Source organism: Bos taurus, chromosome 15 (assembly GCF_002263795.3).
Source record: "Bos taurus isolate L1 Dominette 01449 registration number 42190680 breed Hereford chromosome 15, ARS-UCD2.0, whole genome shotgun sequence".
NCBI lineage: Eukaryota > Metazoa > Chordata > Mammalia > Artiodactyla > Bovidae > Bos > Bos taurus.
The window spans coordinates 79,934,677-79,946,748 of NC_037342.1; the positions used below are offsets into that span (position 1 = coordinate 79,934,677).

At 39.9% G+C, this 12,072-nt stretch overlaps 1 protein-coding gene across 1 annotated transcript; it reads right to left on the reverse strand.

Annotated features, from left to right (window-relative positions):
- Positions 1-9,473: 9,473 nt before the first annotated feature.
- On the reverse strand, positions 9,474-10,409 carry OR9G10 (olfactory receptor family 9 subfamily G member 10). The gene has a single exon (XM_002693700.2). It carries the CDS (start codon positions 10,407-10,409, stop codon positions 9,474-9,476), a length of 936 nt encoding a protein of 311 aa, XP_002693746.2.
- Between the last annotated feature and the right edge of the window lie 1,663 nt (positions 10,410-12,072).

The following is a 12,072-nucleotide window of genomic DNA, read 5'->3' on the forward strand; positions in this document are numbered from 1 at the left end:
CTAAGTCACTTCAGTCTGACTCTTTGCGATGCTATGGACTGTAGCCCACGAAATGAACTCTCTAATGGGCTTCCCTGGTGGTTCAGATGGTAAAGAACTCACCGTCAATGCAGGAGACCCAGGGTCAGTCTCTAAATTAGAGAGGTAAATTAACCACAAACCAATGATCTATGTGACTAATATTTTAATGACTTTTAAAATTTTATTTCATGAAATCAAGAGTAGATTCTGTTAATCTACCCTTTGATCTGGGGTGATCTTGTGGTTTGCACTGATAAATAGTTTGCCACATTTGCAGCACCATGTAGATATTAAGCACCGATCTCAAGAAACACTGGGCTTCCCTAGTGGCTCAGACAGTAAAGCATCCACCTGCTATGCAGGAGACCCAGGTTCGATCCCTGGGTCAGGAAGATCCCCTGGGGAAGGGAAGGCTACCCACTCCATCATTCTTGCCTGAAGAGTTCCATGGACAGAGGAGCCTGGCAAGCTACAGTCCATGGGGTCACAAAGAGTCAGACATGACTGAGCAACATACATACAAGAAACATTACCTGCTTCTATTCTCACTTTTAAAATTCTGACACCACCATATAAATAAGCCTCAGTTAGATTGCTGAAAGATGAGACATCTGGTTACATTCTCTTTTGGACCTCCTTTCTCACAGCAAGCTGGACCCCAGTCATATGAGCGGGTCCATTCTTCCTCACCTAGCCCTCGCCAACATAACAGCTGAGCAGAGACCATCAGCAAGCCTAGCTAGGAAGAGACAGGGCTGGTATAGTCAGCTTTGCATAGCTGCACAGTTGGAATGGCACCTGAGTTCATATCCTGATTGGGTCCCTTGATGGGTCTGTAGTCGTGAGCAAGTCTTTTAATAACCTCCAACCCACACTTTTTCATGTTTAGGAAATGAGGAAAATATGAATGATATGTACATTAAAATGTCACCAGAAAATATCATAAAGTAACAGCTATTTTGGTTCTGAGAAAAATGAGTAACGCTTGACTTATCTTTTAAATCTGACCTGAAGAAAAAACAATGTGGCTAAGTTCCCACAAGGAAACAATTTAAGCCAGAATAGTGGTGTCCCCCCAAATCTTTCTAAAACCTGGAATAGTTTTATATATATATATATATATATATTTGCCTATTCACATGCACTCAGCAAAGGACTGGCAGGCTTTGAAACACACATTTTAGTGCCTTGACTTGATAGGGGCAGATCAGATCAGTCGCTCAGTCGTGTCCGACTCTTTGCGACCCCATGAACCGCAGCACGCCAGGCCTCCCTGTCCATCACCAATTCCCGGAGTTCACCCAGACTCACGTCCATCGAGTCAGTGATGCCATCCAGCCATCTCATCCTCTGTCGTCCCCTTCTCCTCCTGCCTCCAATCCCTCCCAGCATCAGAGTCTTTTCCAATGAGTCAACACTTCGCATCAGGTGGCCAAAGTACTGGAGTTTCAGCTTTAGCATCATTCCTTCCAAAGAAATCCCAGGGCTGATCTCCTTCAGAATGGACTGGTTGGACCTCCTTGCAGTCCAAGGGACTCTCAAGAGTCTTCTCCAACACCACAGTTCAAAAGCATCAATTCTTCGGCGCTCAGCCTTCTTCACAGTCCAACTCTCACATCCATACATGACCACAGGAAAAACCATAGCCTTGACTAGACGGACCTTTGTTGGCAAAGTAATATCTCTGCTTTTGAACATGCAGAGCCTGATGCTAATCACCCATGCGTGTGTCTGTGTGTGTGTTTTGCTTTTTTCTTTTTTATGGAGGTAGAGCTGGTTTGCAGTAGTGTGTTAGTTTCAGGAGTATAGCACAGTGATTCAGTTCTCTTTCTGCCTATATTCCAAGGTTATTACAATATATAATTTCCTGTTCTGTACAGTGTATACTTTTGCTTACCTAATAGGACTATGGGATCAACAGATACAAACATGTGTGCTTTTAAGAATGCCAGTGTCCTTCCTGGAGCACAATTTCACCCCAGGAAAAATTAGCTGATCCTTTTCCAGCATTCAGTTCCTAAGATTCCATTTATTAACATCCCTTATAGAATCTATCATAAAGATAAGAGTAGAAAGGTTGTCTACAATATCATGTATAAGAACAGATTAGAGTTAGTCCTCAGTCTTGTCCGACTCCTTTGTGACCCCATGGACAGTAGCCCACCAGGTTCCTCTGTTAATGGAATTCTCTAGGAAAGAATACTGGAATGGGTTGCCATTCCCTTCTCCAGAAGAACAGATTAACAATCCTTAAATTAAAATGTAGTTTTGGAGAAGGAAATGGCAACCCACTCCAGTACTCTTGCCTGGAAAATCCCATGGACGGAAGATCGTGGTAGGCTACAGTCCATGGGGTCGCAAAGAGTTGAACTTCACTTTGGATACATGGGCCATTCTCATCATCTTGATTGAAGAGACAGATGTGATGCACCACAGAAGAAGAGCACTCCTCTTTTCACTTTAAGATTCTCACATTCTTGTTTCCCTAAATATCAATCATGTGAGCTTGTTTATTCTAATTGCCACTTCCTGGTTCTTTACCTGACTTGGATTAAATTTGAAGACTCGTGGATCCCTTTGAGAACACATTAAAAGGACTATTATCTTCTTCCCAGCATCCAAAATTTCCTGTGTTTAAACAAACAACTGGGAGCTGACTGTGGCTCAGACCATGAGCCCTTATTGCCAAATTCAGACTTAAACTGAAGAAAGTAGGGAAAACCACTAGACCATTAAGGTATGACCTAAATCAAATCCCTTATGATTATACAGTGGAAGGGACAAACAGAATCAAGGGATTAGATCTGATAGACAGAGTACCTGAAGAACTATAGACAAAGGTTTGTGACATTGTACAGGAGGCAGTGATCAAGATCATCCCCAAGAAAAGGAAACACAAAAAGATAAAATGGTTGTCTGAGAAGGCCTTACAAATAGCTGTGAAAAGAAGACAAGCAAAAGGCAATGGGGAAAAGGAAAGATATACCCATCTGAATGCAGAGTTCCAGAGAATAGCAAAGACAGATAAGAAAGCCTTCCTCAGTAATCAATGCAAAGAAATAGAGGAAAACAATAGAATGGGAAAGACTAGAGATCTCTTCAAGAAAATTAGAGATACCAAGGGGATATTTCATGCAAAGATGGCCACATAAAGGACAGAAATGGCATGAACCTAACAGAATCAGAAGATATTAAGAAGAGGTGGCAAGAGTACACAGAACTGTACAAAAAAGATCTTCATGACCCAGATAATCATGATGGTGTGATCACTCACCTAGAGCCAGACATCCTGGAATGTGAAGTCAAGTGGACCTTAGAAAGCATCACTATGAACAAAGCTAGTGGAGTTGATGGAATTCCAGTTGAGCTATTTCAAATCCTGAAAGATAATGCTCTGAAAGTGCTGCACGCAATATGCCAGCAAATTTGGAAAACTCAGCAGTGGTCACAGGACTGGAAAAGGTCAGTTTTCATTCCAATCCCTAAGAAAGACGATGTCAAAGAAAGTTCATACTATCGCACAACTGCACTCATCTCACAATGCTATCAAAGTAATGCTCACAATTCTCCAAACCAGGCTTCAACAGTACATGGACTGTTAACTTTCAGATGTTCAAGCTGGATTTAGAAAAGGCAGAGGAACCAGAGATCAAAATGCCAACACCCACTGGATCATCAAAAAAGCAAGAGAGTTCCAGAAAAAAACATCTACTTCTGCTTCATTGACTATGCCAAAGCCTTTGACTGTGTGGATCACAAAAAACTGTGAAAAATTCTTAAAGAGATGGGAATACCAGACCAACTCACCTTCCTCCTAAGAAATCTGTATGCAGGTCAAGAAAGTAACAGTTAGAACTAAAAATGAAGAAAACAGACTGGTTCCAAACTGGGAAAGAAATATCCAAGGATGTATATTGTTATTCTGTTTATTCAACTAATATGCAGATTATATCATGTGAAATGCTGGGATGGATGAAGTGCACGCTGAAATCAAGATTTCTAGGAGAATATCAGTAACCTCAGAAACGCAGATGACACCACCCTTATGGCAGAAAGAGAAGAACTAAAGAGCCTCTTGGTGAAAATGAAAGAGGAGAGTAAAAAGTTGGCTTAGAACTCAACCTTCAGAAAACTGAAATAATGGCATCTGATCCCATCCCTTCGTGGCAAATAGATGGGGAAACAATGGAATCAATGAGAAACTGTTTTTTTGCGGGGGGGGGGGGGGGGGCTCCAAATTCACTGCAAATAGTGACTGAAGCCATGAAATTAAAAGACACTTGCTTCTTTAAAGAAAAGCTATGACCAACCTGGATAGAAAGCTAAAAAGCAGGGATATTACTTTGCCAACAAAGGTCCATAGAGTCAAAGCTATGGTTTTTCCAGTAGTCATGTATGAATGTGAGAGTTGGACTATAAAGAAAGCTGAGCACTGAAGAATTGATGCCTTTGTACTGTGGTGTTGGAGAAGACCCTTGAGAGTCCCTTGGACTGCAAGAAGACCCAATCAGTCCCTCTTAAAGGAAATCAGTCTTGAATATTCTTTGGAAGGACTGATGTTGAAGCTGAAACTCTAATACTTTGGCTACTTTATGTGGAAAACTGACTCATTGGAAAAGACCCTGATGCTGGGAAAGATTGAAGGCAGGAGGAGAAGGGGAAGACAGAGGATGAGATGGTTGGATGGCATCACTGATTTTATGGACACAGCTTTGAGCAAGCTTCAGGAGTTGGTGATGGACGGCGAAGCCTAGTGTGCTGCAGTCCATGAGGTCTCAAAGAGTCAGACACTGAATTGAACTGAAACAATCAAAAGTTTTGAGAGATGCAAATGCCTAGATATCTATTAGTTGATTCAGTAGTTATGATTATTAGGTTAAAAACTCAATTCCTAAAAGATTCTTAAGTTCTTTGCAATGCTAATATTCTATAATTACGAGATGAGTGATAAATATTTTGAACTTCACATGTTTACAGCTGAATTCCTAGCCCTCACTCCCCCAAGCAGATTGAACTGCTCATTTCTCTTATTATTAGTAATTCTACTGAAGCCACACATTTAGAATCAACCTACTCTCCTTCTCTCCTGCCTCCTCTTCAAAATTCCAAGGAATCCTCATGTCTCTGTCTTCAAAACATTCCCTGAATTGAGCCCTTCTCACCACCTCCACTGGCAGCATCTTGGTCAAACTACTACCATTTTTGCCAAAAATATTGCAAAATCCTTCAAACTGGTCTACACATTTGTTCCTCTATAGTTTATTTTCAATGTATCAGTCAGTATTGTTTACAAAAATAAGGGAATTCATGTAACTCTTGTTCTTAAAAAAAAAAACTATGAATTTACCAATTTATTTAAAGCTAAACTCAAAGTCTGTACAGTGGCCCTAATGTCCTTCACAAGCAGGCCCTCCATTACCTACAGATCCTTACCTTCTACGACACCCTCCTCCTTTATTTCTGCTTCAACCTCATAGACTTTCTCAATGTTTCTTAAGAATAGCAGCCCCGGCCCAGCATCAGATATATTGGATCTATCTGCTCCCCAGTGTAAACACTATTCCCCAGATGTTTTCAAGACTCACACTCTCATCTTCTTTAAGTTTCTATCAAATGACACTTTCTGGCATTTCTGCCCATGCTCATTAATCTATTTTAAATTTTATATTCCTTTCCCATCAACAATCCCCATCCTTCTTATTCTGCTCAGATCCTGCCCTTTTTCCCCAGACATAAGATTCTGATGCTGGGAAAGACTGAAAGCAAAAGGAGAAGGGGACGGCAGAGGTTGAAATGGCTAGATAGCATCATTGGCTCAATGGACATGGATTTGAGCAAACCCAGGAGACAGGGGAGGATCTGGGAGTCTGGAGTGCTGCAGTCCATGGGGTCACTTACAGAGTCAGTCAGTGACTGGACAACTGCAATCCTCTCCTTTTGCTTAAGTTTACTGTCCCTCTTTCTTCACCAGAATGTAACAACACAGGTCAGAAGGACTTTTCTGTTTTGTTTACTGCTGAATTCCAAAGTATAGAACAGTTCTTAGCATGTAATTGGCACTTGATTAATATTTCTGAAATTAATTAATGAGTAAGTACCTTTATAATTTAAATGTGTCTCCTTTCTAACCTTGCTCAAACTCCCCAGGACACATCTTCCCTCAAGTGGTCGGTGTATTACGTCACATGAAAAGGAAGAGTAAATAAAGAGAAGATTCATAACCACCAAGATGGACTAAAATAATTTCTGAATTTGAGATAATTTGCAATTAAAAAAATGAATAAAATAAGCAAAAAGAAAACGTCAGAGCCAGTCCTGTTGAGCCTCCCATATAAAAGGACTTCATATGTTGTGTGATCCCTGAAGAACCTCTGTCCCTTTCCCCCTTCACTGGAGCACTTAAAATTCGAGGGAAGAATGCATCCTTCTAGCACCAGAAAATGAGGACCAAGAAGGAAAATATCACACACTAGCTGTTTGAACAGCACAGCATTCTCAGAACCACTAAAGTCAAAAAAGCATGTCTTTTTTTGCCTCTTATTTTCTCTACTGTGTACATGAATATATGATGACCCAGCATAGCTACCAGACTTAATTAGAACTCTAAATGAGGGTTACATATAACACGAACGAAATTCAAGTTAGAAGACTCTGTGTGTGTGTGTGTGTGTGTGTGTGTGTGTGTGTTTGCATAAGAATGACCCTTTGAGAGCCAGGCCAGACTCTGTCTGAGGTCACAGAAAGCCAGAGCACTTACCTGCCCCTGACCCTGGTTGCTTACCCTTGATCAGGAAGGACACTCCTGGAAGCGACACCCTCTTCCCTCTCCTCTGATGCTTTGGGGAGCTGTGTTAGATCTAATATAACTGTTTCCTCAATGGCCCATTGGGACCTCTTCTGCAGAGTATCCCAGAAATATGTGCCTCCCTCTCCAAAAACCCAATTGGAGCTCATTTGGAGCATGGGGATAATATATTAATTAGGATATGGTAAAATGAGGAGCATTTCATTAAAAGCCCACTCTCAAAATGAGTATGTCAAATGTAATCATACCTGTGTGTGATTGTGTGTGTGGGCTTCCCAGGTGGCGCTAGGGTAAAGAACCTGCCTGCCAATGCGGGAGACTTGGAGGCACAGTTTCAGCCCCTGGGTTGGGAATATTACCTGGAGAGGGGCATGGCAACCCACAGTATTCTTGCCTGGAGCATCACATGGACAGAGGAGCCTGGCAGGCTATGGTCCATAGGGTTGCAGAGTTGCACACGACTGAATTGACTAGGCACACACAGCATTTGCGTGATAAAAAACAAACAAACAAACAAAATTCTCCAAATTGTACTAATTGGACTTTTCTAGATATTATCATGTGATTCATAGTGTTTTTCCCTCTCCTATGTTTCATTATCTGTCCAGGCTACACTTCCTTGTCTCATTCATCAGGAAACACTACCCATTCTTGGGGCCATGACTTGAATCGCAACCCTCTAAAATTCATATATTGAAGATGTAATCTCCAGTAAATTCAAATGTGACTGAATTTGGAGATAGAGCCTTTATAAAGGAAATTCAGTTAAAATGAGATGGTTAGAATGAACCTTAATGCAATCTGACTTGTATCTTTATAAAAACAAAAATGGATACAGGAAAAGAGATACCAGGGATGCTTTTGCGCGTGCGTGCGCGCGCACACACACACACACACACACACACACACACAGATCCAAGCCAGGAGAAAGTAAGAAAGTGACCAAGTGCCAGCAAAGGAAAAAGACGTCAGAACAAACCAACCATGCTGGCTCATTGATCTTGGCCTTTCAGCCTCCAGAGTTGTGAGAAATAAATTTCAATTGTTTATGACAGTCTCTGGTATTTTGATATGGCAGCCCTGACAAACTCTAAATCCTCTCTTGGATGTAAAGCTTTTGAAATCTTTTTACCTCTCTAATTATCTATCTTTATCTTCTTCTCCATTTCTGTTTCATAGAGCAGCTCTTCTTTTGCCCTTCATTCTTTTATTTCTTTGGGAAAATATTATTTTATTGGAAGCTTGCTGTGACTCTAAATATAGTCGTTCTTTCCTATATATGCTGTCAAGGAAATCTTTGTTTCACAGTAAGCAAAAATATGAAAATCAGAAAAGAAAAATAAATTTATTTTGGATGGCATTTTACAGTAGATATTGTACTTATGAACTTTCAACTAGCACTAACTCATAACATGAATAAGTACCTCTGGAATCAAAAAATCTGTGTTTGCATTCTTTTATCTTACCTATGATTTATCTGACTGGAACCAAGAGATTTCATCTGTCTAGTCATGACAGTGATTGCATAACCAATACTATTATTCTATATTAGATTATAATATTATACTTACAATTAATTAATAAGCTGTCAATTGTAATAAAAAAAAAAAAAAAACCTCGCAGAATTCCAGTAATACTATACACTCTGTTAGGAGCTAGCATGCCTGGTAGTATTTCCAGTTGCCACAGACTGATTTATTTTTTAAAATATTCAAGAACATCAGTGCTGATTTAAAAAGACAAATACAGGCTGGTATTTCTACATTATTCAGTGATTTTATCTTTTGCTTAATTTATTTATTTCTGAGATTTACAGACTGTTATCAATAAAATAGAAAATAATCTGCAAAACACAAAACAAGCAAAAAAAAACACACTTTGTTTACCAAGTTCAGTTCAGTTCAGTCGCTCAGTTGTGTCCGACTCTTTGCGACCCCATGAACTGCAGCACACCAGGCCTCCCTGTCCATCACCAACTCCCAGAGTTCACTCAAACTCATGTCCATCGAGTCGGTGATGCCATCCAGCCATGTTACCCTCTGTCATCCCCTTCTCCTCCTGCCCCCAATCCCTCCCAGCATCAGAGTCTTTTCCAATGAGTCAACTCTTCCCATCAGGTGGCCAAAGTATTGGAGTTTCAGCTTCAGCATCAGTCCTTCCAATGAACACCCAGGACTGATCTTTAGGATGGACTGGTTGGATCTCCTTGCAGTCCAAGGGACTCTCAAGTATCTTCTCCCATGGCAAACCACTTCGGTATTCTTGCCTTGAGAACCCCATGAACAGTATGAAAAGGCAAAATGATAGGATATTGAAAGAGGAACTCCCCAGGTTGGTAGGTTTCCAATATGCTACTGGAGATCAGTGGAGAAATAACTCCAGAAAGAATTAAGACATGGAGCCAAAGCAAAAACAATACCCAGTTATGGATGTGACTGGTGATAGAAGCAAGGTCTGATGCTGTAAAGAGCAATATTGCATAGGAACCTGGAATGTTAGGTCCATGAATCAAGGCAAATTGGAAGTGGTAAATCAGGAGATGGCAAGAGTGAACGTCGACATTCTAGGAATCAGCGAACTAAAATGGACTGGAGTGGGTGAATTTAACTCAGATGACCATTATACCTCCTGTTTACCAAAGCCTTTACTAAAGAAACTTTGCTCTATCTAACATTTTCCTCAAGGCATCTTTAACATCTTTATTTCTTAAGCTATAGATCAAGGGATTCAACAAGGGAATCACCACTGTGTAGAACACAGACACCACTTTATCCCTCTCCAGGGCATAGCTCATACTTGGCCGGGAGTAAATGAAGAGAATTGACCCATAGTACAAGGTGACAGCTGTCAGGTGAGAGCCACAGGTGGAGAAGGCCTTCAAGCGGCCTTGGGTGAAGCGGATCTTCAAGAGGGCAGCAATGATGAAGAAATAGGAGGCAAGGATAAGCACAGCAGGAGTGATGATGTTGGAGGCAAGTATGAAATACAGCACAGCCTGGTAGCTTTCCTTCATATCACAGGCCAACTTGACAAGAGGGGGCAGATCACAGAAGAAATCATCAATGACATTGTTCCCGCAGAAGCTCAAGGTAAATGTCTCACTGGTGATGATGGTTGAGTTCACAAAGCCACTAAAGTAGGAAGCTGCAGCAAGACTGACACATAAATTTGGGGACATGGCCTGGGAGTAAAGCAGTGGGTTAGAGATGGCCACATAACGGTCATAAGCCATGGCAGCCAACAGGTAACACTCGCTGTAGGCCAGTCCAGCGGAGAAGAAGAACTGAGCTAGGCAGCCAGCAAAAGAGATGCGCTTGTCGTCAGAGATGCGGGTCATCAGGATTTGGGGGGCATAGACGGAAGCATACCAGAGATCCAGGTACGAAAGATTCCCAATGAAGAAATACATGGGTGTGTGGAGCCAAGAATCAACACAGATCAGAGAAATCAGGGTGATGTTCCCTAAAAGACTGCTGATATATATGATGAGGAAGATATAAAAGAGAACTCTCTGTAAACACGGGTCTGTCGTAAATCCTAAAAGTATGAACTCCTTCACTGTGGTATAATTTTTTTCATCCATTGAATCTGAGTTGTTTTTTTTTTTCATTCCTTTCTGTAAAAAAATGATCAATACGTCATGATTTAAGGTATTGATGTTATCAGCTTCCCCGTTATATGTAATTTTAGATTGTTTAAATACTCAGCTGATACATATACCATGTTCATTTTTTAAAAAATTGTTTATGCTGAACTGGAAATTATTCCTGTTAGAAAACTGTGAAATCTTTCTATGCTGCCTTGAAAGACCAGATTATGAACATAATATAGTTTGTCACCATATGCTTTTTTCTAATCATTCTCCTTTTGAGAGATGGTAATTTGTTCATCTTCTTTTCTGTTTGCAGCTAGAGTGATTGGGGAGCACGTGGAAGACATAAAAAAGGGAGTTTGCATTTAAGCTCTTAAATCTTTGTTTTTTCTAATGAATTACCAGAAGAAGCATACTTTTATTAGTCTGGCCACACTTTGGAATAACCTTGAAAGTGCATTTATGCTAGTTTCTTTGAAGGCAATACTTATATTTTATTTAACTTTTTATCCACAAAACCAATAAAACAGCTAAAAATAAAGTTTAAAAAATTAATAATAAAATGTATAACTTGAATAATACAATAGGTTTACTTAGATAATAGGAATTTGAAACCATATCTATGTATGTATGACATCAAATGCATGCTGAAAGGAAGTTAAAATATTAATCAATGGATAATTGTGTTCAAAATGTGGTTTAATTTCCTACAGAAATAAGAATTAAAAACAGAAAACTAAACTTATCAAACTGAATGATTTGGGGGAATGTGGTGGGCAGAATAGGGCCCATTAAGATGTTCAAGTTCTTTTTCTTAAAGTTGAAGTTTAGTTGATTTGCATTATTACATTAATTTCAAGTGTACAGCATAATGATTCAGCATTTTTACAGATTATACGCTATTAAAGTTATTACAAGATACTTGCTATGATTCTCTGTGCTATACATTGTATCTTTGTTGCTTATCTATTTTATATATAGTAATTTGTATCTCTTAATTCCATATCCCTAATTTGTCCCTTTACCTTCGTTTCCCCATTGGTAGCCACTAGTTTGTTTCTTGTAGCTGTAAGTCTATTTCTGTTTTGCATATATATTCATTTGTATTACTTATTAAATTCTACATATGTGATGCCATACAGTATTTATCTTCATCTTACTTCACTATTTTCTAGATTAATCTACATTGTTGTAAATGGCAGACTTTCATTAATTTTTGTAGCTAGAAATATTCTGCTATGTACATACATATATTACATCTCTACCCATTCATCTGTTGATGGGCACTTGCATTGCTTCCATATCTTGTCTTTTGTAGATAGTGCTGCTGGAAACATTGGGATGCACGTATCTTTTCAAGTTAGTGTTTTACTAATTGCCAGTACATGGGGATGTACTTTATGGGGGAAGGATCATTAAGTTAAAAATCAAGAATTTTGAAATAAGAAGGTTATCAGGGTGGGCCCTAAATCCAATGACAAATATCCTTATAGAAAGGAGGTAGAGGGAGGTTTGACTACAGACTCAGCGAAGGAAGAGTGTGACCAGAGAAGCAGAGTTCAGAGTGATATGACCACAGGGAATGCCAGCAACCTCAAAAAGCCTAAGAGACAAGAAAGAGAAGCTCCACTAGAGCCTCTGGGTGGATCATCAC

Excerpts from the sequence above, each read along its gene's own strand:
- OR9G10 (XM_002693700.2), bottom strand. The coding sequence starts at position 10,409 with ATGGATGAAAAAAATTATACCACAGTGAAGGAGTTCATACTTTTAGGA.